The sequence below is a fragment of the Pteropus alecto genome, unplaced genomic scaffold (genome assembly GCF_000325575.1).
Source record: "Pteropus alecto unplaced genomic scaffold, ASM32557v1 scaffold48, whole genome shotgun sequence".
In the NCBI taxonomy this organism is placed as follows: domain Eukaryota; kingdom Metazoa; phylum Chordata; class Mammalia; order Chiroptera; family Pteropodidae; genus Pteropus; species Pteropus alecto.
The window spans coordinates 5334444-5356072 of record NW_006442110.1 but is presented as its reverse complement, the minus strand read 5'-3'; the positions used below and the strand labels follow the sequence as shown (position 1 = coordinate 5356072).

Sequence of the window (21629 nt, the reverse complement as noted above, 5' to 3'; positions counted from 1 at the left end):
TACTATTCATCTTAAAGCAAATATTATTTACAATGTACCACTTACTCTGCTTTCTGTAAAAAAAATAATGTATTCTTGATGTCTAAACACAGGGAGAAGAGATGGTCCAGCAACAGCTCCGTAAGCTTTTCCCCACTTAAGTCGTATCCGCAAAATACAGTCAAATGCCACCACTAATATTTATGGTTCTTTCGAGACAGGGGATCGATGGGCCTAGATCAAGAAAGATTTGAATTCTAGAATATTACGCAAAAGGAACCACTGCATTTTTTTTTTTTAAAGGAATGACTGGATGAAAGCAATATTGTAGGAATATTTGACAAATATGGTAGAGCATACTGAAGTAGGAACGGAAATTCTTTCCATTGAACTTACATTATGCTGTTTCTCCACTTAGGTAACTACTAGTTCTTTGTTGGCAATACCCAGGCTTTAAGTTCTTTTTCCAAAAGCACTGAACTATTTATGTTGATGAATTTAACTGCCCATGTGGGAAAACGGTGCCTTGAGAATGTCTAGTGTTAATGGCTTCGCCTGGGACCTCTTGATCAGCAAAGCACTGGACTCAGTTCTTCTGGCTGCGACAACTTCATTCATTCCTCTAACAAATATTTTAAAGTATCTGCAGCTATAAGTGACAACTGAGAAAAAAATTCCACAGGAATAAAAATAGTGAAGAGGTATCTGTAACTTGGTCATTTTTTTTTAGTAGAAAAAATAGGAAATGGAGATTTTAAAGCCGAGAGCTATACTCTGTTTCTTAGGTTAAGATTTCTGATGCTTGTTATTTAAAAATGGTGTTTTTCAAAAATTTCACTTAAAGACATTATAAATTTACCTATCTTGTCTTATTATCTACACCAGAGGCTTTGCTGGATACAAAATTTGGCACCATTTTGCAGGCATTTCCACGGGCGGTCGAGTGTACTTCTAAGCCCCTTGGTGTGGGCTTGGCCACGTGACTCTGTATATGGACAGAGAGGACAGCGTGCCGGGCCAGAGCCCAGGCCGTCGTTTCCGCTTGCCGTCTGCAGTGTCGGCCACGGCCTTGAGGAGAATACGCCAGCTGACGGTCCAAAGAGACATGAGGAACACGGTCGTCCAGATGTCCCACGGACCCATGTCGGAGGCAGAGCAGTGCCACACCAGCTGCTGTGTAACGAGGCGTTTCAGATGAGCTAAACCTCATCTGGGCTGCGGCTGCATGAGCAATATAAGTAATTGTGGTTTCACACTACCGAGTTTCGAGGCAACATGAAACACAGCATCTCTGTGCCCACAGCTAATGGAGACGGTGGCAAATGGATGATCAGAATCGAAGTTTGCCGGCTCTTATCTGGACGCAGATTATCCTCTCACTCTTCCCCTGCTCCACGAGGCGCGGAGCCACCCCGGACAGAACTTGACCTGCGGATTTCTGGGCCCTTCCCACTGCCTGTATCGGCGATGTGTAGCTCTTGGTTTAACAAACTTGGCTTCCCACTGCCTTCCGTGCTTTTTGTTAGTATGTCTGTATTTTCCTATGTTTTGGAATTAATTTTTCCACTTTTATGACATTCTGTTTTCTTTCTTGGAAACCTAAACTCTTTAAAATAATGGTTTCTCTAACAAGTTTTCTATATTAGATCCTTACGACTTTGGGGAAAAAAGGAAACATTAATAACCTGTCATTATCACTATTACTTTTGCTTAACCGTACCCAGACTGGGTTGCCATGGTTGAGGGACGACCTCCAGAAACGTGCTGGGTGTTTTCGGTAGAAGTTTATACACGAGAATGCGTGAATGCGACATGCAAAGTTAGAAACATATCCCAGCAAGTGCTCTGGACACTGACAGCTGCAATTCATCACGTAAACTACTACGCTTAGCTGCAAAGCTTTTGTCATAGGGGGACAAGACACTTCCTAAATTGCTTCCTGCCCTCTTGGATAATCACCTCAGTTTTTACGATCCAGATATCCAAGGTAAAAGACACCTTGATGCACACACACAGAGTAGCGTTCAGATTTTATGTACATCACTGGGAGCGCCCATATGCTGTTCTGTTTATCTTTGGATATGAGTCTTTTCCTGTCTGTCTAAATGAGGCACTAGCTTACGTAGGCAAGAAACTGTGGGCAGGAGAGGAAATTTAGCAGTAAACAAGTCAGCCTCTCCACTATCAGCCTTAGTGGTATCCTCCAACAGCATCGGGCAGTGAGAACCCTTTCATCCCGAGCATCACACCAACAAATTCTCTTTAAAACGCATGTGTTAACGTGTGTTCCTGAAGGCACACCATCTGGTAAACAGTCTGACCAAGTGTCTTTAAACTACTTTAGAAACTTTAAGGACTGATTGTTCTCATTTTAGAAATATCAGTCTGCCCTTTAGAGATATGTGAGTTACGCTCCCACACAAATGCAAAATTTTATACATCTTCATAAAAATCTAGTTGAATTCCAGGGGACTTATCTAGCAAAGCAGGTGAGTTGAAACCTGGTCCCAGGTCCATGTTAATTCCAAAGTCCACATAACCCCTTTCTAGAAAACCAGTTTTAAGGTTACTGTCTATAATTCCACATTTCTGAGCTGCTTTCCTCTGGGATTACAAGAACAGAAACTCCAGTTTAGAGATTATAAAATAGGCTCATTAAGAATCAACAATTTGCACATCTACTAAGATTTCTGCCCGATGACCTGTGTGCCGCAGCCAAGACTATTGCAGAAACAAGACCCACCTTATTTACAGTCAGCTTCTGCCTGAGTACTTGCAATTTCATTAGCCGGCAGCAGGTGAACTGCGGCCCCAGCGTTAGCAGAACAGGTCAGCAGTCAGGCCATCTGGGCACATGGGAGAGCAGCTGCCCAAGGATGTCTGTCTCCCCAGTTCCCGGCACCCGTGAATACGCATGCTACACGGAAAATGGGGAATTAAGGTGGAAGATGGATTAAGTTTTCTAATGAGCTGAATTTGAGAGATTATCGTGCATTGTCAAGGTGAGCCCAGTGTAATCAGATGGGTCCCTTAAAAGTAGCAAAGGGAGGCAGAAGAGGAGGTCAGAGTGGTGCAGTGAGTGAGACTCGGCCCCGCACTCCTGGCTTCCCAGACGGAGGGAGAGAACAAGCCCACCACGCGACGTGGGCGGCCCCTGGAAGCTGGAAAGGCCAAAGAATCGGTTCTTTCCTAAAGCCTCTAGAAGGAAACATGGGGCAGCCGCCACCTTGATTTTAGCCCAGTAGGAACTTCTGAACCCATTTCAGATTTCTAAAGTACGGAATTGTAGGATAATAAATTTGTGTTGTTTTAAGCCACTAAATTTGTGGCAATTGGTTATAGAAGACACAGGAAACTAATATATCATCTTAATGAGGTTCCTATCTAAATTATAGCTCTCTAAAGGCTATCTAAATTATGGATAACTGAGAGACAACAGGAATGTAAAATAAAAACGGCATCTTATTCCAATTAAAATAGCTTTATAAAAGAATAGAAAAGCTCAAACAACCAATGAGAAACAGATAAACTTGATCAAAATTAAAAACTTATGTTTCAAAGGACAGTCTCAAGAACATGAAAAGATAACCCACAGAAAAAGAGGGTATTTCTAAATCATATTTCTGATCAAAGTCTAGTATCCAGAATATATAAAGAATATTAGTAACTCGACAATAAAAAGACAACATAACTTTTAAAAAGGCAAAGGATTTGAAAAGTTATTTCTCCAGAGAAGACATACGATTGGCCAATAAGCACATGAAAAGATGCTCAACATCATCGGTCATTAGAGAAATGTGAAGCAAACCATAATGATTCTAATTCATGCCCACCAGGATGGCAGCATGAAAAAAGGAAAGGAACGTTCAGTGTTGGTGAGGGTAATGGGACCCTCATACACTGTTGGTGGGATGTGAATGGTGCAGGCAATAGGAAAAACAGCTCGGTGGTTCCTCAAAAAGCTGGTGTTGCCATACGCCCCAGCAAGGCCATCCCAGGGGTGCACTGGAGGACTGAAACGCCCGGAGACGTAAAAGCTCATACATAATGTTCACGGCAACATTATTCGTGATGGGCAAAAAGGGAAAACAACCCCGATTTCCATGAAGTGGTAAATGGATAAAAAAACTAGCATCCAGACAGGGGAATAGTATTGAGCCGTACGAATGAGGCGCGTGCTGATGCCAACGAAGCCTGACACCCTTCAGTCCTTGCTCCTTACTCTGAAGAACAAAAGAATCTTGGGACACTTCAACTCCATTTAACCATCCCAGCTTATATGTATATATGTCACAGTTTAATTCTGCATATTTTTCCTTCGATTAAAAAAAGACTATTTTGAAATAATTGTGGATTTACAGGAGGTTGTAAAGAAGTGTACAGAGAACTTTCATAATTCTATTAGTAATATTTAACCCCCGTCTATAACAAATATTGTAAAATAATAATAATCTATTTTGTCTTAAGTGAAAGTAACGTAGAGAATAAGGCCTTCTGCTTCACTGTCAAAAACTTGAAAAAGATCAAATATAGGCTGTGATAAGCACCTAACCTTTTATAACATTGTGTTTAGTAGGTCCAAGGATCTATGGAGAAAAAACTAGTTAATATATTTATCATCTTTTCATGTTCCTGTTTCATTAGGAGACATGTAACTTCCTCATCAGGTCACTCTCAAGTTATCTTTAAAACATAGGAGTTACTCTCTACCTCTAAATGAAAGCAACATCCAACAGGTGCCACAGAATACGGAGGAAAGCAGAACTGGCGGAGAGCGGAGCCGCACGGCTTCTTTCCTTTCCCTGGTAATCCAAAGATCAAAATGCTGAGCCAGCACGCACGTTCGGGCTTTCTAAAGGGATGGACGAATGTGCGGATAGTGACAAACCTAATTTTCCTTACCGTGTGCATCAGCGTATAGTTCTGACCATGTCTATATTAAAATGTTAGAAATATAAAGAGGAGCATTTTTGAAACGGAAACTGTAATAATAGCCCTTGACTCGTATTTTCTTTGCTGTTCATTTACATTTTAATTATTTGATTTTAAATTTAATTAAATTATTTAATTAATTAATTAATTTTTCAGGTGAGGAAACCCTTGGTTGACCTCACAGATTGCAAGGAACTTGTCAGCTTACAATCCCTGATTTTTTTATTTTTTATTTGAAATGCCTACAGCACCTGGTCTTCCTAGGGGGTCTCCCATCCACGTACTAACCAGGCCCGACCCTGCTTAGCTTCTGAGATCAGACGGGATCGGGCTTGTTCAGGATGGCATGGCCGTAGTATTTTCTTAATTATTTGAGATCTAATAGTCTTTTTAAAGTTGTAAGTGCATCATTCACATGAACTAAATGGCCAACACCATACATCCTGCTTAATGAGTCATCGCCCTGATACAAGGCAGCCTTAAAGTTTGAGTTTTAAATTGTATTTTATTGGAAAGTATCCTGCTAGTGCTTCCTTGTGTAGACTACACTACATTCTACATACTAGGTGCTACAACAGTCATGACCGGTGTTGGAAGTGGGGACTTGGTCCCCCAGCCTGATTCTAAGCACCCTCAAGGCCACACGAGCATCACCTGGGTTCCTGTTAGAAAAGCAGAATCCCAGGCCTCACCCTTGACCTACAGAATCAGAATCTGCATTTTAACGAGACACACCGAAGTGAGAAAATTACTGATCTAGGCCGTTCTTCTAAAAATTAACCCCTCCGTTTCACATAGCATTAGTCTATCCCTCACGATTTCCTTTCCTTCTTCAAACAACTACGGTTCATTATTTAAACAAAATAAAATAAATGCACATTTCTCCCCACACCCAACAATCTTTGGTGACTGGTAATCTCCATCAGCGATCAGACTACCTCAGCTTGGTTTCCTTGGTTACCACGTTCCTGGAATGAATTCTATGCCCTTCCTTTTATTTTTAATTCACTCAGTTCCTTCTTAAAGCTCTGAAACTTGACTTTCACTCCAATTGTTTCTCGTACACGTAGAAAGACACACTCACGCACGCACACATGCACACACACACGCAATGCAGATAGTTGACTCTGGTAACCTTAGACCAACCTTTAAAACGTCCATCGTCCTAAGACTGATTGGAACATCTGGGCGGCGTGCAGTGCCTGATGGTTTATCCGTGCCCATCTCCTCACCTCTCAAGATTGCCTGCGAAGGAGCTGTGCCTCCGCCTAGCTGGCTGGACTGCCCGATGCCAGGCCAAATTTTCTGAATGCCTCCTGCAGCCCTGTCCCGACTTTGAAAAACGAATTTTATATTTCTGCATGAATAACCCAAAAGTACACACAAACGCAACAAAATAGGACCTAGTACTTACTATCAAGCGTTGTACAAAAAGGAAGCAAAAGACACACATTCTCCTTTTAATTCCAGTGACTTTCTCCCCCTTTTTCTTCCTTTTTCCTTGTGGTAAGGCACTTAGCACGAGGCCTACGTCCCTGAGAGTTCTGCACGCACGCTGCAGATTGCTCACTCAGGCGCAGCGTTGTGCAGATCTGCAGAATGTGTGTGTCCTGCAAAACTTCTTACAACGAAGGTCTGAGGGCGGAGATGCCGTGATGTTTCCTGGGTACCGCAGCCCACTCACCTTCTATGGGTTTTGAGCGATCTGCTCACTAGTGACGGGATGCGGTGTTATTCATCAGGTTGGCCCTTTACGAAGAAAAATGAAGAGCAGAAAAGGAAAGAACCGCAGTGAAAATGGAGGTGTGCTGAAAGGTTAATGTGCTCTTCAGCCACTTCAGACAGATCACCGACGGCCACACAATCTGTTTACCTGACGCATGCAGAAAGAACTGTCATGCCTCACCTTTGGAAATGGGCCATTACTCCTGGTGACAGATTATGAATTGTGGAATATGGTCGGCACCTGGCCAGACAAGGAAGAGTTCATAAATCAGACCCAAAACAGAATACCTGACTAAAATTCTTGAGATTTTTGAGGGGTTGAAAAAGGCCCTATCAGGAAGGAGAGAATGAGGTAAGCCTACATGTGTGTGTGTTTGGGGCGGGGGGTGAGGGGTGGGAAAGGGACTGTGATTTCCTCAGGCCTTTGTTAAGGTTTTGCAAAGAAGTGCTTTTGTTGTTAGGTCTGGTTGGCTGAGGAGCTTTGCTTCACCGTGGACCGCTGTGAGAGCTGGGGGTCGGCTGGAGGATGGCTGGGATGAAGGTTTTGGTCTTGAACAGAAAACTGGCTTGGGCCTTCCATAAGCAAGAGAAGTGATCAATTCTCTCAATGAAATGTACAAATGATTGATTCTTAGGGGTCAGTGTTTCTCTATTTTACAAATAATCTGGAAAATAGCCACGACTGGTAGACAATCCTAGGCAAATCATTAAATAGATGAGAATAAATTGAGAGGGGTTTATAAATATTTGAAAATAGCCAGAAAAATATCAAGTAAAATATAATGTCGATATACAAATGCCCTTGAGAAATGATCTAAACAACTTTTAAGAAGATGGGCTCAAAATATTTGTTTTGTGATGTAGGAATGAAACCCAAAAGTGACCTTTAAAACTATTATCTATTAACTAAAACTATTATGAAAAGATGCTCCGATTAGCCCTCCCAAGCCAGCAACTGTTGATAATCCTCCAGCAAAGTACTAGCAATGCACAAAAGGTCGTGTTCCACTGGCCGTCGCCCGTCTGCAGCCCATCCTATGATGACGTCACAGTGACCTGTCGCCTGGGAGGGGGGAGCAGTTGCTCCTTTTCCTCGCTCCCTCCCTCCACCTCGCACAGCAGCCACTAGGGTGGCAGGAAAGCGTGGCCAGTACAGCACTACAGGAGTTTCCTTTTTTGAGAAGAAAAAAGTCTAAGTAAATATAGAAGCCATTACTGTAATGTCACCAGCATGATTGTAAAATAGTTTGTTTTTAAAATCATTATTTGGAGCATGCTTTAAAATAATACATAACATTATGCACAGAAAGTGGAGACCATTTTCATAAGGATAAAAGGCATACCAAGCACCATCTCTAATAATAATCATTTTATCTAAAGACATCGGAGTTCTGATAAATAGATCAATTTTCAGATATGAAATACCATGCTACTTTCCCCTGTTATTAATGTCAACGACCTAGAGTTCTCAGGCCAAATTCGATTTTCCTCCCCGGGAACCAAGCTCGATAGAGCCCTCACAGGCCTTTGCTACAGCAGATACCTCGATCAGCATGTTCACACTAGAGGCCAAAATTTCCCAGCGAGCACCACAGCTGAGGCCGCCTGAGGCTTCCCTGTCAAGTGCTGGCTCTGCTCACTCCTGGCAGGGATGTCCAGTCCGGCTGGCAGAGAAGCGGGTGGCTCTGTCAGCAAGTGCTAAAGACGGGTGCTTATGGAGACGGTCCATTCCACCTTTCTCCCCCTTTCCCCTGCCTATTTAAACTTGCCCTCAATCTCCCTTTTCAACTGATTTCCTCAGTATGAAAATCTGTAAGATGGCAGCACACATCTTAATAATATGGTGTCCGATCCTTCTGTATACTCGCATCCAGAGCTAGACCGCGTACACCTGTACCCCAGCCCCAACTCGGCATGTCCGTCTCTGCAGGTGGATGACTGTCCAGCAGGAGGTCCCCCCCGCATGAACACGGGGCTCTCCGCATGCTCGTCTAGCCAGCTAGCCTATCGGCTTCCTTTTCTGGTCCTTAGTTAAAATGCTCTATTATCTGGGTGTTAAAAAGGGCATAGCTTTTCTTTGTCAAGATAGTTTCTCCAGATAGCAGCCTTTTGTTCCCTTTCTTTTGTTCTTTGGTAGGGTCCTGGTGTCACCCTATTAGCAGCAACATCCATTCCAGTATTAAAGACACCAAAAGCTACACTGTATGGGTCAATTTTAGTGCATATACCACATCTATGCAAAGTAAAAAAATGCATAGCTTTTATTTTTCATCACACATGGTACAAATTTAAAGCCTTAGAAAATAAACTCCAGGCACCTTTATACTTAGTTGAAAAAGAATGTTAACAGTCTTGTTAGGATTTTTCATTTTGAGGTTATCTCACGATTTCCTTCTAACAATTCCCCAAAGGAAATGTGTGTCAGGCATGTACTTAGAGAAATAGCGATTCAAAATTAATCATCGGTGACTTGCCAGACCATCTTTAAACTGGCCAGGAGCATTACAAACCATATTTATCCTAAAATATAAATTTGCCTGCTTTAGAGAAATAATTACATTTTAAGGTTTCTTATGGATACCTATCCTTGAACACTTAAGCATTAGTGACTGTGTTCCTTGCCTCATACGTAAGGTGTGTAAGGCATCATGTTATGTGTTATAAAGAAAACCCTCAAGATATATGAAATGTAGGAAGTGAAACAAGCTTAAATTCACAGGAAGTTTAACTACATTCAATATAAATATTCAATATAAATATTTACAGAATGTTGCACGTAGAGAGATGGATAAGAGCTGCATCTTGAAGGGAACCAGTATGTCACCCCAAAATATGCCACGATCGAAATATTGATGATTTTGAGCAGAAGGCACCTGAGAAATAGCAGATACAGAAAGGACTCTCTGACCTCATTTCTAATGAAAAGCAAGGCATGAAATTTCCGATGACAAAGGTGCCCTCCCTGCAAGAACAGGCTTATCACTGGAGACACAGAGTCGACAGCAAGATGAAACTGCACGATCAAACCTAACAAAGTCGCCCGATCTCACACTAGTTCCCTCCACTGCTTTCCAGTCACTTTCCCACAACTTACGCCTCGTAGACCAAACCCCTTTTTTCCTTTGTCTTGACACATCTCCGCAATTCATCGCTGTTTTCTAAAATGAGCTCTCAGGCCTGTCTGCTGCTTCGGGTCTTCATTTCTTATACATGAAGGCTTCCATGTATATACAAAAATATTAACATTAAATCAAATTTCTGTGCTTTTCTCTTGTTAATCTGTCTCTTGCCAGTTTAATTCTCAGGCCCAGACACAGAACCTAAGAGGGTAGAGGAAAAGTCTTTCTTCCCCTACAATTTTAAATGGATGAGGAGCATCTGAATAAGACATTTTGAGTATGAAAGATCCATTTGTTAATTCCCCTAAATCTTCAAGAAGCAGAGAAGATAGAAAAAAATAGTTCTTATATTTTTGATGTGAGCTAATACAGCACTAATACCAAATCCTGAGAAATCTAGTTATTAAAAATACCTTCAAGAAATATGAAATGATCTGTGATAAGTTTGACAAAAGATTACAGGAGCTGTAAACTGAAAGCAATAGACCATTGCTGGGAGAAATAAATCCTTAACAAATGGGGAGGCGGACTGTGTTCTCGGGCCAGAAGATTCGATATTGTTAAAAAAGATTAAAGTAAGAGGATTTACACTACCTGATTCCAAGACTCATCATAAAGCTACAGTAACCAAGACATTGTGGTATCGGCGTACACGAAGTCATACAGATCAGTGGGACAGAATACAAAGTCCAGAGACGGACCCACACATTAATAATGAATAGTTAATTACAAAAGGATTTCGAAGCAATTCAGTGGGGGAAGGAAACATTTTCAACAAATGGTTGTTGGAACCACAGGACAGCCATGTGCAAAATTATCAAGCTCACACCTTAACTCATCATGTACAAAAATTAACTCAAGGTGAATTACCAATCTAAATGTAAGAGCAAAACTATGAAACTTCTTCAAGAAAATCTAAGAACGCATTTTAGTGACCTTAGGTTAGATAAAGATTTCTTAAATAAGACACAAAAAGCATGAATTGTAAAATTTTAAAAATCAATAAATTAAATTTCATTAAAATTAAAAACTTTTGCTCTTCAAAAGAGGCTGTTAAGAAAATGAAAAAGTAGCCACGGGCTAGGAAAAATTATTTGCAAAACATGTATTCCGAAAGGATTTATAACTAGAACCCAGAAAGAACTCTTATAAAATAATTATATAAAGACCAATGATCTAGTAAAAATTAGAGAAAACATCTGAACCATGGTTTTTTCCTCTGTGGTAATTTAGACACCTTGGGTTGGATAGTACTTGCATGGTGGGAGGCCATCTTGTGCACTGCGGGGTGTTCAGCAGCCTCCCCAATCTCCAACCAGTAGATGCCAATGAGATCCCTAACGGTGACAACCACAAATGTCTTGAGACCTTGCAAGTGGTCCCACGGAAGCAAAATCACCCCAGATGAGAACCACTGCTTTGAAGACCACTTTACTAAAGATGTATAGATGACAAACGAGCCTGTATCACCTATGATAACCAACTAAGAACTACTGAAAACAGTTATTTGATAAAGTTATACAATATACAAATACTAACAAGGTAGAAGATGTGAAAATACAATCAAAGGTAAGCTTTGATCTAATTACAATAAAAATACTTTAGACATGAGCTTTGGAAAAAATTTACTAAACTTTTATGAAGGAAGCTATAAAGTTTTACTGAAGGGGCATGAAAGAATGAATATGTGCCTGTGAATAAATGACTATGTGCCTGGAGAACAAATTAAAAGTATGAAAAATCTCCTAATTTAAGTCATAAATTTGGTGAAATTGTAATGAAAATATGATTTCCTTTTAGAAAGATGATAAAACAATTCTAAAGCTAACTGAAGCATAAACGGAATATCAAGGAAAATATTTGGGGAGTAATAATGGTAGGTCTAAGGTTGCTTTAAAAACAGTACAGGGATAGGAAAATGCATAGAAAAAGCAAAGAAATTCACCAAATGTACCTGAATATTCTGTTTGATAAAGGCAATGTTTCAATCAATAAGCACATGATTGATTAATGAGTGAGGCAGAAGCAAACTAGCCAGGTATTTTTTTTGGGGGGGGGGGCGGCGTATTTGTAGGGGGGAGAGAAATAGTGTTGATTCTCTACCTGCATTACTTTTAATCCTCAAGTAAATTTCAAATGATCCATTTCAAAGTTTTAAATGTTAACCAATAACAACAACAAAATAATTGGATTTTAAATTTTTGACAAAGTCTATTATAAAAAAAGACATAAAAGACTACTAAATCTGACTGCATAAAAATTAAACAGCTTGAGCTAAATTTATACAATCTACATGGATAAAACTTAAAAACAATGTTCAGCAATAGAAGGAAGTCTAAATATTATATAAAATTTGCTATTATTTACAAAAAATTCAAATACAGAAAGCAGTATGTTGCTTATAGAAACATATATGGGCATTCAAAAATACACAGATAGTTTAGAAGAATAAAGAATATACTTTGTCACCCTGGGAGATAAATGATGTCCAAGAATGGGAGTCTAGAAGACTATCTTTTGCAATATATTACCTGTTGTTTCTTTAAGTTTTTTTTTTTTTTAAGGGCTGGAAACAAAAAGAAATGTTAATTCTGGGTGGTAGAAATATGAATAGGGATTGTATTTTTCTACACTTGTGCATTTCAAAAAATTCCTCTAAAGAATATTAAAAATTTTGAGGAAAAATAAGCACATATGTGTACTGTGTCAGAAGAGAAATTACAAATAAATTTACAATACGTGTAAGTTCAATAACACTAACAGAAAAGAGTTTGTTCACATAAGATGAGCAAACCAACAGAAAAATGGGCAAAAACAGTGAATGGACAATACAAAAAGAAATTTACAGAGCCTATAAATATAAAAGATGCTCTATTTCCCTATTAAAAATAATTTTCCTAATAATTAAAATGACAATTTTCCCCATTCGACAAAAAAAGTTCATTTTGGCAAGTGTGTGAATATCTGTATATTCACACGATCCAACCGTCCCACTTCCGGACACTGGGTTCTCTTGGCTCTTGTCACAAGTACGTGTCCAAGGGTTTTGGCTGCAACATGGCAATAAAAATCTAGAGAGACGTAACCCACGTGCATATCAAATTGGAATTGGTTTAATAAGTTATGGTCGCTCTATACGACATGATGCTATGTATGCATTAAACAAATTAGTTGGATCTGTATTTATAAAATAAGGTAATATATTTAATAACATATAATGTGTGTTTAAGTGAAAGAAGCAAGTATAAAAGAATGATTACTTTTTTTGGTTAAAAATATACACATAGTAACAAAGGCATAATGTTCTAGGAAGATAAATGCCAAATTTTTAGAAATGGTGACCTACGGCAGTTAGATTGTGATGGGACTTCCATTTTCTATGTTTCATATGTCTGCACTGTTTTATTACTTTGACAATATAATTTTTATAAAATCAATAATTTTTTAATGTGTATTTTGAAATTTATTTTTTGTAGGAGCTCGTAATCAAAGACATGGACTGTGTCATGAGAACTTGAATAAAATTTCTGAAGATTTTATTTAAAAGGAAAGGAAAGTATTTAATAGAAGAGTTCGTGCTTCTTTAAGCGATATGCTGTATATAACATTTTATTCTAGATGTGGAGACTTTGTGGTGATTACCAACGCTGTAAATGAAAGCAGTGTTGCCTTAAGTTCTTGAGTGCCCCCTAAGAACAAGTTTCCATGAAGAAACAAAGAAAAATTCTTACTTTTCCACCTGAATATAGTATTTGAAATTTTTATATATATGCAAAGTAGGTCATATTTCATCCAAGTTGTCATCAATTCATCTAATTTTTGACACGATATATAATTTTTAATGATGTGCAAAAAAAAAAATTCTGAAAGTACTCTATCCAAAATCTTCTAAGTATTAATAAGACCAAAAGTTATAATGACACACTAAATATAACCAAAACTTAGGGCAATAGTCCCCCTTTTCTATCACAAAATAGATAACTTGAGCTCACAAAAACAGAATAGGCAGCAACTGAGAATTTTCCATGGCATCTTTCGATAAGTGGTGCCACCGCCAACCTCAATGAATTCCCAAGACATTTTAAAATAAGCAAGTTAGCTGCCAGCTCCAAATAAATGGTTTTATTTATGCAGAGGCTGAGACAGTCTTAGATACCTGGTAGGAAGTTTGCCTCTTTTCTCTCTGTGCCTGAGTGACTCAGTATCTGACAGTCACTCTGACTAATCGCCTTGAAAGTTCAAGATTGGAATCATTTCCAGTATCTGTCATCCCTAGTGGGGTACCTAAAATTCTCTTGTGGTCCATTCTACGTCAGGTGAACTCAGTAAAGGACGCTGAAATCAGTCCACTACTTAGGGTCTGTTAATTTACTAAGAAATATGTTCTACTTCCCATAAAATATGCAAACTGAGTTTGTACTGCAGACTTGTTGCCTTCCTAGGAGGCTCAGGACTGTTAAGAGTTGGTATTTAGAACAACCAAAGAGTATATATATTCAACTAAGAAGACGGCTGATTATAGGTGGCCTACGAAAGAATTATCTGACACCATTTACAATTTGGTAATGATAAAGAGAATGTACTTGGTCTCTTCACTGGGATAAAGTCTACAGAACCATTACAAATGTGGGCTCATATACAGGAGACACCTTATTTGTTCTGCATTTATATTATGCAAACAGTATTTGGAAGGGCTGGAAAAGAAGAAAAATCACCCATAATCTTATTACTCTAATTAAATGTTTTCCCACTTTCGGTCTTACGTGCTTATCTGTGACTCTTGTTTTGCATCGTTCGATCACAGCATATGCAGTTTTATATCTGGTTTCTAAATTCATTTTCCAAATCAAAGCCTGTTTCTCAGTGAGCAACTTTCTTCTTCATCATGATACAGCAGCCATTTCGAGATGGATGGGAAGGGAGCTATTTTTAACCTAATCAGACGTTTATAAATGTGGTATTCTGCTCTTCCAGGGATATTCTGGAATCTCAGCAGAGGCAGATCTACGTTTCCCCCCGATTCTGCTCTCATTAAGTGGTCCGAGAACACTCGGCATTGCCACATTCTTGCCAGGACACGAGACCTTCAAAGGTTCTGGGTAGATGCTTGACTGTTACTTTCATCATTCATTTAATCTGCACTGTAACTGTGGATATCTGTCCTTTTTCATGTCTTAATTTTACTTTTTGTGCTTTTTCCTTTTTATTTCTGATGGTCCACTGTCTAGTGGTTTCTTGCTCTCTAGGAACCAGTTTTTTGTCTGCTTACCAAAGTTGTAATTTTTAATTTCTCCTTTGATCGTTTTTCTTTCATTTGCTTTCCTTAGATATACTGTATTATTCCATTTATAGCTTCTTGAGTGAAAACTGATTTATTGCTTCTCTTTCATTTTAGAATGCAAGTATTAAAAGCTATATATTTTCCTGAGCAAACTTTACCATCTCCTATGTTATGCATGGTTTTTATTTTTATAATTATTATGCCTAAATATTCCTTTTGATTCAAGAGTTGCTTATGAGTAAATTTTTACTTTCCAGAATGTATTACGAATTTATGATTATAATTTTTAGTTTTATTGCACCGGGTCAGAATGTAGAATGTATTATTCTATCTCAGGGAAAAAAACTGAATCTTTTGGTCACTTAATCTTCAATTTTGTAAATTTCCAAGGTGACTTTTAAAGGTATCTGTTATCATATAATCGTAGTCCTATGCATATACAGCTGACCTTGAATGACATGGAGGTTAGGGGTGCTGACCCCTCTTCCCACAGTCAAAAATCCAAGTTTAACTTTGAGTTCCCCCAAACTTAACCAATAGTGTTTGTATTTCATATCCACACACACGTAAACATATATGTTTATGTATACATATATTTATATATTATGCAAACCTTACTAATCTTGCACATCTTGTTTGTTTTCTTGATCTGTCATGGGCTGACAGAAGTTAGAGCCTATAATCGCTACTTTGTCAGTTTATTCATGAACTTTCCTGTCATTTATGCTTTATGGATTATGGTGCAATTGTATTTGAGTATATACTTACACCCTCATTATGCCCTTTACTATTATAAGTTCCTCATTCATATCTCTGTTGAAATAGTTTATCTTGAATCCAGCTTTGTCTAATAAAAATCTCAATAACAGCTTTATTCTTCTTAGTACTTCTAAATTTGTTTACATTTTACCTTTCTGGGTCACTTTGCTGTAAATGGATCTCTTATAGTCAGCATACAGATTTTTTTTAAATCTAATCTTCAAAAAACATTTTAAACTAGTTTCGTTTACTTTTATGTTTAGTTTTAGTTTTGTTCTATTTTGGGTTTGAATTTAGAAATCACACTATATACATTCTCATGCACAAATATGTCTTTCCATCTTCCAGACTAGATTCAAAATATATGTTAACCGACCTGCGCTTAAATGTTCGAATGAGGAAATCTTCAGTGGCAGCATTTGGAAAGTGATCAGCAGCTCGGTGGTGATAAACTCGGACAGGCGTCACCCCGGCCTGCCTAGACGCGCACCTCAGTCACCGATGTGCACCTGCTGTGTCTGAATTAGAGCGACCAATCGGACGAGGCGCTGAGGGCCAGTGAGGAACGAAGCTTCGTCCCTTGCTCTTCAGCCACCTTGTTGCCATTGCTCCCCATCGGCCTAGAGGCAGTTCCAGTTTGGAATGAGCTTTAACTGCCCCATTTGTGCCTCCTGGGTCAACGTTATAGCTGACCAATGACCAACGGCAATAAACAAATAATTCAAATGAGTTTAAAATTCAAAGGAACACAGAATAGGCCTGCAGAAGGACTGCATCCAGAGAGCTCCCTCCCTCCCTTTCTTTGCTTCTCTGAGGCCTTCTCGAAGCCATTCTTCGTTTATTTCACATCGTAAGCTAGTCTTCCTGAATGTCCTTTCACAGACAGAATTCTGAATTCTTTAAAGCAGTCTGAAAGAGTGAGATTGCGGTCCCTGGACTGTACTTCTAGCCTACACTCAAGTAGAGAGGGACTTAAAAAAGAAGTAAAAAGAGACCCTTGGGTTCTGTTGGCTCACCTGTCCCACCCACAGTAACAGGAGCCTCACCTTCAGAACCCAAAGCGGGTGGGGACACGGGTGGGGAAGGTGGGTGGGTTTGCTTTGTAGAAAAAAAATCTTTAAATGTTAAAAAATCAGGCATGTGTGCTTAGAAGCTACTTAGTCATATATTACGCTTCTAGATAGAAGCAGGAGAAACAATCACGGCTAGATGCAAATCCGATCGCTGGAGCAGGGGAGCCTGTGTGAGGGAATGCTGAGCGGGTTACAGAACAATCTGCAGGAAGGAAATGCCTGGGCCTTGCTATTTGTGACCCTTTTTTTTTTTTTCTTTTCTTTTTCTTTTTTTTCTTTTTTTTAAATCTCAGGAAGACAGCCAGTGGCCTAGGGAAAGGAATACGTCCCCTCTCACTTTCAGGGTGCAGGAGAGCTAACTTTGAAAGGATGGGAAACATGGTCTTCCCATGGCCACGGGTCACCACCTTAATCAGTCTTCAAGACTCTGGGTAATCTCTTAACGACGGATCAAAGGACATTGCTTTCTGAAACAGAGATCAGATCAGTCAAGCTTTGCATGATCATAAGCTGACTCTGAGACAGAAATGCAAAGGGTGGAGGTGGAGGAAACAAAAATGTAGCGGGCGGCTGGGAAAAAGATACAGATGTTCGCCTCGCTCCACATTTCAGTGATTTCATCAGCAGCAGGTAAAGACAGACAATGTCCTTATTTCTAGAACCTTATATAAGGTTGTGAATTTTGCTCTAATAGCTATGAAACAAAGATTGGAAAGAAATGAGTAATATGGAGCTCTAACATGATATACATATATATTTGATTTATGAAACAAATTCAAATCCAGATAAATGAACTTTTTTTTTCTTTAGTAAGTGTCAGAATCAAATAGCATTTGGTTTCCCATTCGTTTGTGTGCTCTGGGCGTCTGCATTCGCTCTTCTTCTTCGCCGGTGACATTCCCAGGCTCTGCAAGGACACTGTCTGGCGGTTCGCCATAGGTGACAGGGTGGCTGAGGAGCCTCGTGCTGGGGACCCTTTGTCCCTGTGCTGAAACTGCTGATGGAGGGAGTGTGTCGTCTGCCCAAGTCTTCACGTTCTGACAACTCCCATTTTGATTCAAGAGACGCCTGTCCCCCCGTCTTTTCTCATATTTAAATTGAAAGGGGGCAGACGGGGCAGGGGGGCGGGGAGCATATAAGCTAAAAAAAAAAGTGTAAGTAGGCACCTGTCAACGGTTCATATCTTTGAGTAAAAATGGGTGATTTAAAATATTCACTCAGATTAGGCTCTTTATGTCACATGGCTCACTTTCCTCCCATCTGCTCACTTTCCTTTGCTTGTGTAAAACATGCTGAAAGCCATGAAAATAAGTCAAGTCAGTAGGGCTTTATCTGGTTTTCATGGTTTGAAGAATCATCACTTTTCTACTATTGTCCTCCATGGATAGTAATTCTGTATGGATTCTTTTTTTTTTTTTTTCCTTTTAGTATTATTCATAATGCTTTCTAAACACACTTCTCATTCTACTGCGATAGATCTTATATGGAACAGAATATAAACTCCAAAGTTTAAAGAACTGCGTTGTAGCAAATCTGACCCAAAACAGTTATCCGGTGGTGATTTATATAATCTGTGTGAATTCCATAAGAGTTTATATTAGGGGTGGACTTAGAAATCAATGGCTCAGTGGCATAATGAAAGTTGTGACTAGTAGGAAAATATATTGAACCAATTTATAAGTTCAATTCAACAAATACTCAGCAATCTTTCACATTTTTTGTTTTGACCCAGGTCCGCAGGTCCTGGGCATTGTGAGGGAGAAAAAGACACCATTTATCCCCCATGGTATAATGGTCTGGACAAAAACTGTCTATAATTCTAATATTCATTTTTCCCTTCATCCAGGATAACAGAACCACTGATTTTTAGCTGGACACACAGCTCTTGAAAATACAGATAACAGTCTCAGTTTCCCTTTCAACTAGGAATGTCCATGAGATAAAGTGCTGGCTAAAAAGACAGATGCAGAGGTCTTATAGCAACTGAGGGGAATTCTCCTTAAAGAGACAGCTGATGCTTTTGCCCCTTTACTTCTGCGCTGCTGCCTGGAACACGAATGGTCAAGCTCCAGCTGCCACCTGGGACCACGAGGATGAAAATCCCACCGGGACCAGGGGAGTGGCAAGGCGGAAGGAGCCAGTCTCCAGGATGACTGTGTGAAGTGGACCACCAGATCCTATAGTGAGTGAGAGGTAAGGAGCTAATTTTATACCCGAATCAACCTTAAGATTTCTTTTTCAATTATATTTCAAAATGAATTACGTTTGCTACTCAACTCTTCAACTGTTGAATGATTTTCATCTTGTGAAAGGGTGAGATTTAGCATGAAACCGAGTTTTTCTGCACCTTATCAATGCTTCCCCCCCACAACCGCTCCCCCCTCCCATATAGTCAGTTACCTGGGGATACTTGTGTTCTCAGTCAGTTAGACTCTTCCCACGCGTCCCTGGAACCCAACGTAAGATGTCCTGACTGGCCTCATCGCCACAACTGCCCAGTAACTCCCACCGATCCCTCCCGTCTCAGAAGGGTGAGCTATCATTTGTAAAAATATGATGTTTCAATAATTCAGCAACTCCAAAAGCAGCAGAGGACTGACACATTGGCACCCAATGATCTGTTGTTTTTTTATGATGTGGCAGCCAGAGTATTTTTTGTAAACTATAAGTCGGATATGTCGTCCTTTGCCTAAAACCCTCCAATTCAATTCCATCCCAACAAGTAAAAAGCTGAATTGAAAACAACTCTTCTCTGATCCCAAAAGACGTGAAGTCACAAGGCAAACTGCTGCCCCCAGCACTGGAGAGACCAGAGGTGAACGTGGGAATCAGATCTTCCTGGAGCAGAACCTCCGAGCTGAAACCTCCATGGGAACCATGAACTGTAATGGATGAACTGCTGGAGTCTCACTGTGGAGAGTCTGAGAGAGAAAACAGCCGACTCCAGCCCGTGTGAGCCATCTTTCCCGCCGGAGTGGGTGTGGGGCGGGGACATCTGAGAAGCACGTGTGAGGTCCCCAGTAGAGGCTCAGGCTCTAAGAGACTGACCATCGACCACGCCCCCTCTCCCACCCTCGCCACATTAGTGAAGCCTATTCACAGCAGTTCCATGCCCGGCTACCAAGAGAAAAATTACAAGGGATACTAAAGGCAAAAACCACAACCTGAAGAGACAGCAGGCATCAGAACCAGATTCAGATATGGTAGGGATGCAGGAATTTAAACCTATGATTAATATGCTAATAATTCTAATGGATAAAGTAGACAGCATGTAAAATCAGATGGGGAATAGAAACATGAAAATTCTAAGAACCCAAAAGAAATGCCGGAAATCAAAAACACCGCAGCAGAAATGTAGAATGCCTTTGACGGGCTTATTGGTAGACTGGGCGCGGCTGAGGGGCAGCTCTTGGAGCTAAAGGACATCTCAACAGAAACTTCTCCAAAACTGAAAAACAGAGAAAAAAAGACTGACACAAAACAAAACTAAATAAAACTAAAAGGAAACCAGAACAGCCTATGTAAGAACTGAGGGACAACTAGGAAAGGTGTGACAAATATGTAATGGGAATGCCAGGAGGAGGAAAGAGACAGATACTACACTTAAAGCAATAACGACTGGCTGTTTTCCCCAAATTAATGCCAGACACCAAACCACAGATCCAGGAAGCTCAGAGAACACCAGGAAGGATAAATACCAAAACCCTGCACACAGGCATATAATTTTCACACTACAGAAAATCAAAGGAAAGGGAAAACCGGGAAGAAGCCAGAGGATAAACTGTAATTCTCCCCATCGTACTCACGACAAAAGCCAAAGTCTTTAGAATCCCTTTAAGGCTACGTAGGGGTTGAAGGGAAGATAAGAATCTCCCTCCTTCTAGACAGAAGCAGAATCGTACATTCCCTATGACTCTTACCGAACTCTTTCTATCCACTAAAGAGAGAAATGTCCAGGCTTAAGGAAATTATGACGTGAAGTATGTAGGAGACAAGGACAAGTCAGCACATCGGTACTTATGGTCCCACTGTCATTCTGTCCCCTTTCAGTGACCCTCTGCTTGAACACGTGAACAGGTCCTCGAGCGATGCTGTTTCCGTTCAACACCATTTCGTCGTAACTCTGATGAGGTGCCGTAGGAACCTGACTCGTTTATAACAGTGAGCCTGTGGGAAAGTGGTTTTGCTGTACGTCATTTTGCTTTAAGTCACAGACCCTATTGACAGTGGTAAGAGGGGACTTACTGTAGCTGACTTCCTTACATACCTCTTGGTATTTGGATTTTCAATTAAATCAAAATCCTATTTTAATAAGGAGGTGTTGGTCAATATTTAAAAAAAACAACAACAAAAGACAAAACTTTGTAAATAGTAAGAGTCTATTCAGTTCCAAGTTCCTATCTCTGAATCTATGACTATTTAAATACTATGCATTAATATCTTACAAGTGTAAAGTGCTTTCCATATATCATCTTTTTTCTTAAAATTTTGTAACATTCCTGCATGGTTAAAATGATTTGCTTTTTGTCTTCCACAGCTCTGGTTTGATTTTTCACCACGGTTCTGATTTCTTCCTCTATTCTGGCATTTTATTTCAGATGATTTATTGTAAGCTCTGCCAAACTTTTCCCAGAACAAAGAAAACGATAGGAAAAAAAGAAAAAAGAAGAACGAGAAGACCCTCACATTAGAAAATCCGGAAGTACGGGCTTCTTCAAGGTCATCTAACCTGACTGGGCAGGAGATGGGACTGGAACCAGG

General features: G+C 39.9%; 1 protein-coding gene and 1 pseudogene across 5 annotated transcripts in view; both read right to left on the bottom strand.

Annotated features, from left to right (window-relative positions):
- Positions 1 to 21629, bottom strand: part of TPK1 (thiamin pyrophosphokinase 1) — a 267896-nt gene that overhangs the window by 25763 nt on the left and 220504 nt on the right. Inside the window, exon 8 of one of the 5 annotated variants that reach the window (XM_025039013.1) lies at positions 6635 to 6660. The exons of the other annotated variants lie outside the window; for them this stretch is intronic. Within the exon in view, the coding sequence (XP_024894781.1) occupies positions 6650 to 6660 (11 nt within the window). The 3' untranslated portion in view covers positions 6635 to 6649. Of the gene's footprint in view, positions 1 to 6634; positions 6661 to 21629 lie in introns of those variants that run through there. 5 annotated transcript variants of the gene reach the window in all.
- Positions 5151 to 5269, bottom strand: LOC112469953 (annotated as a pseudogene).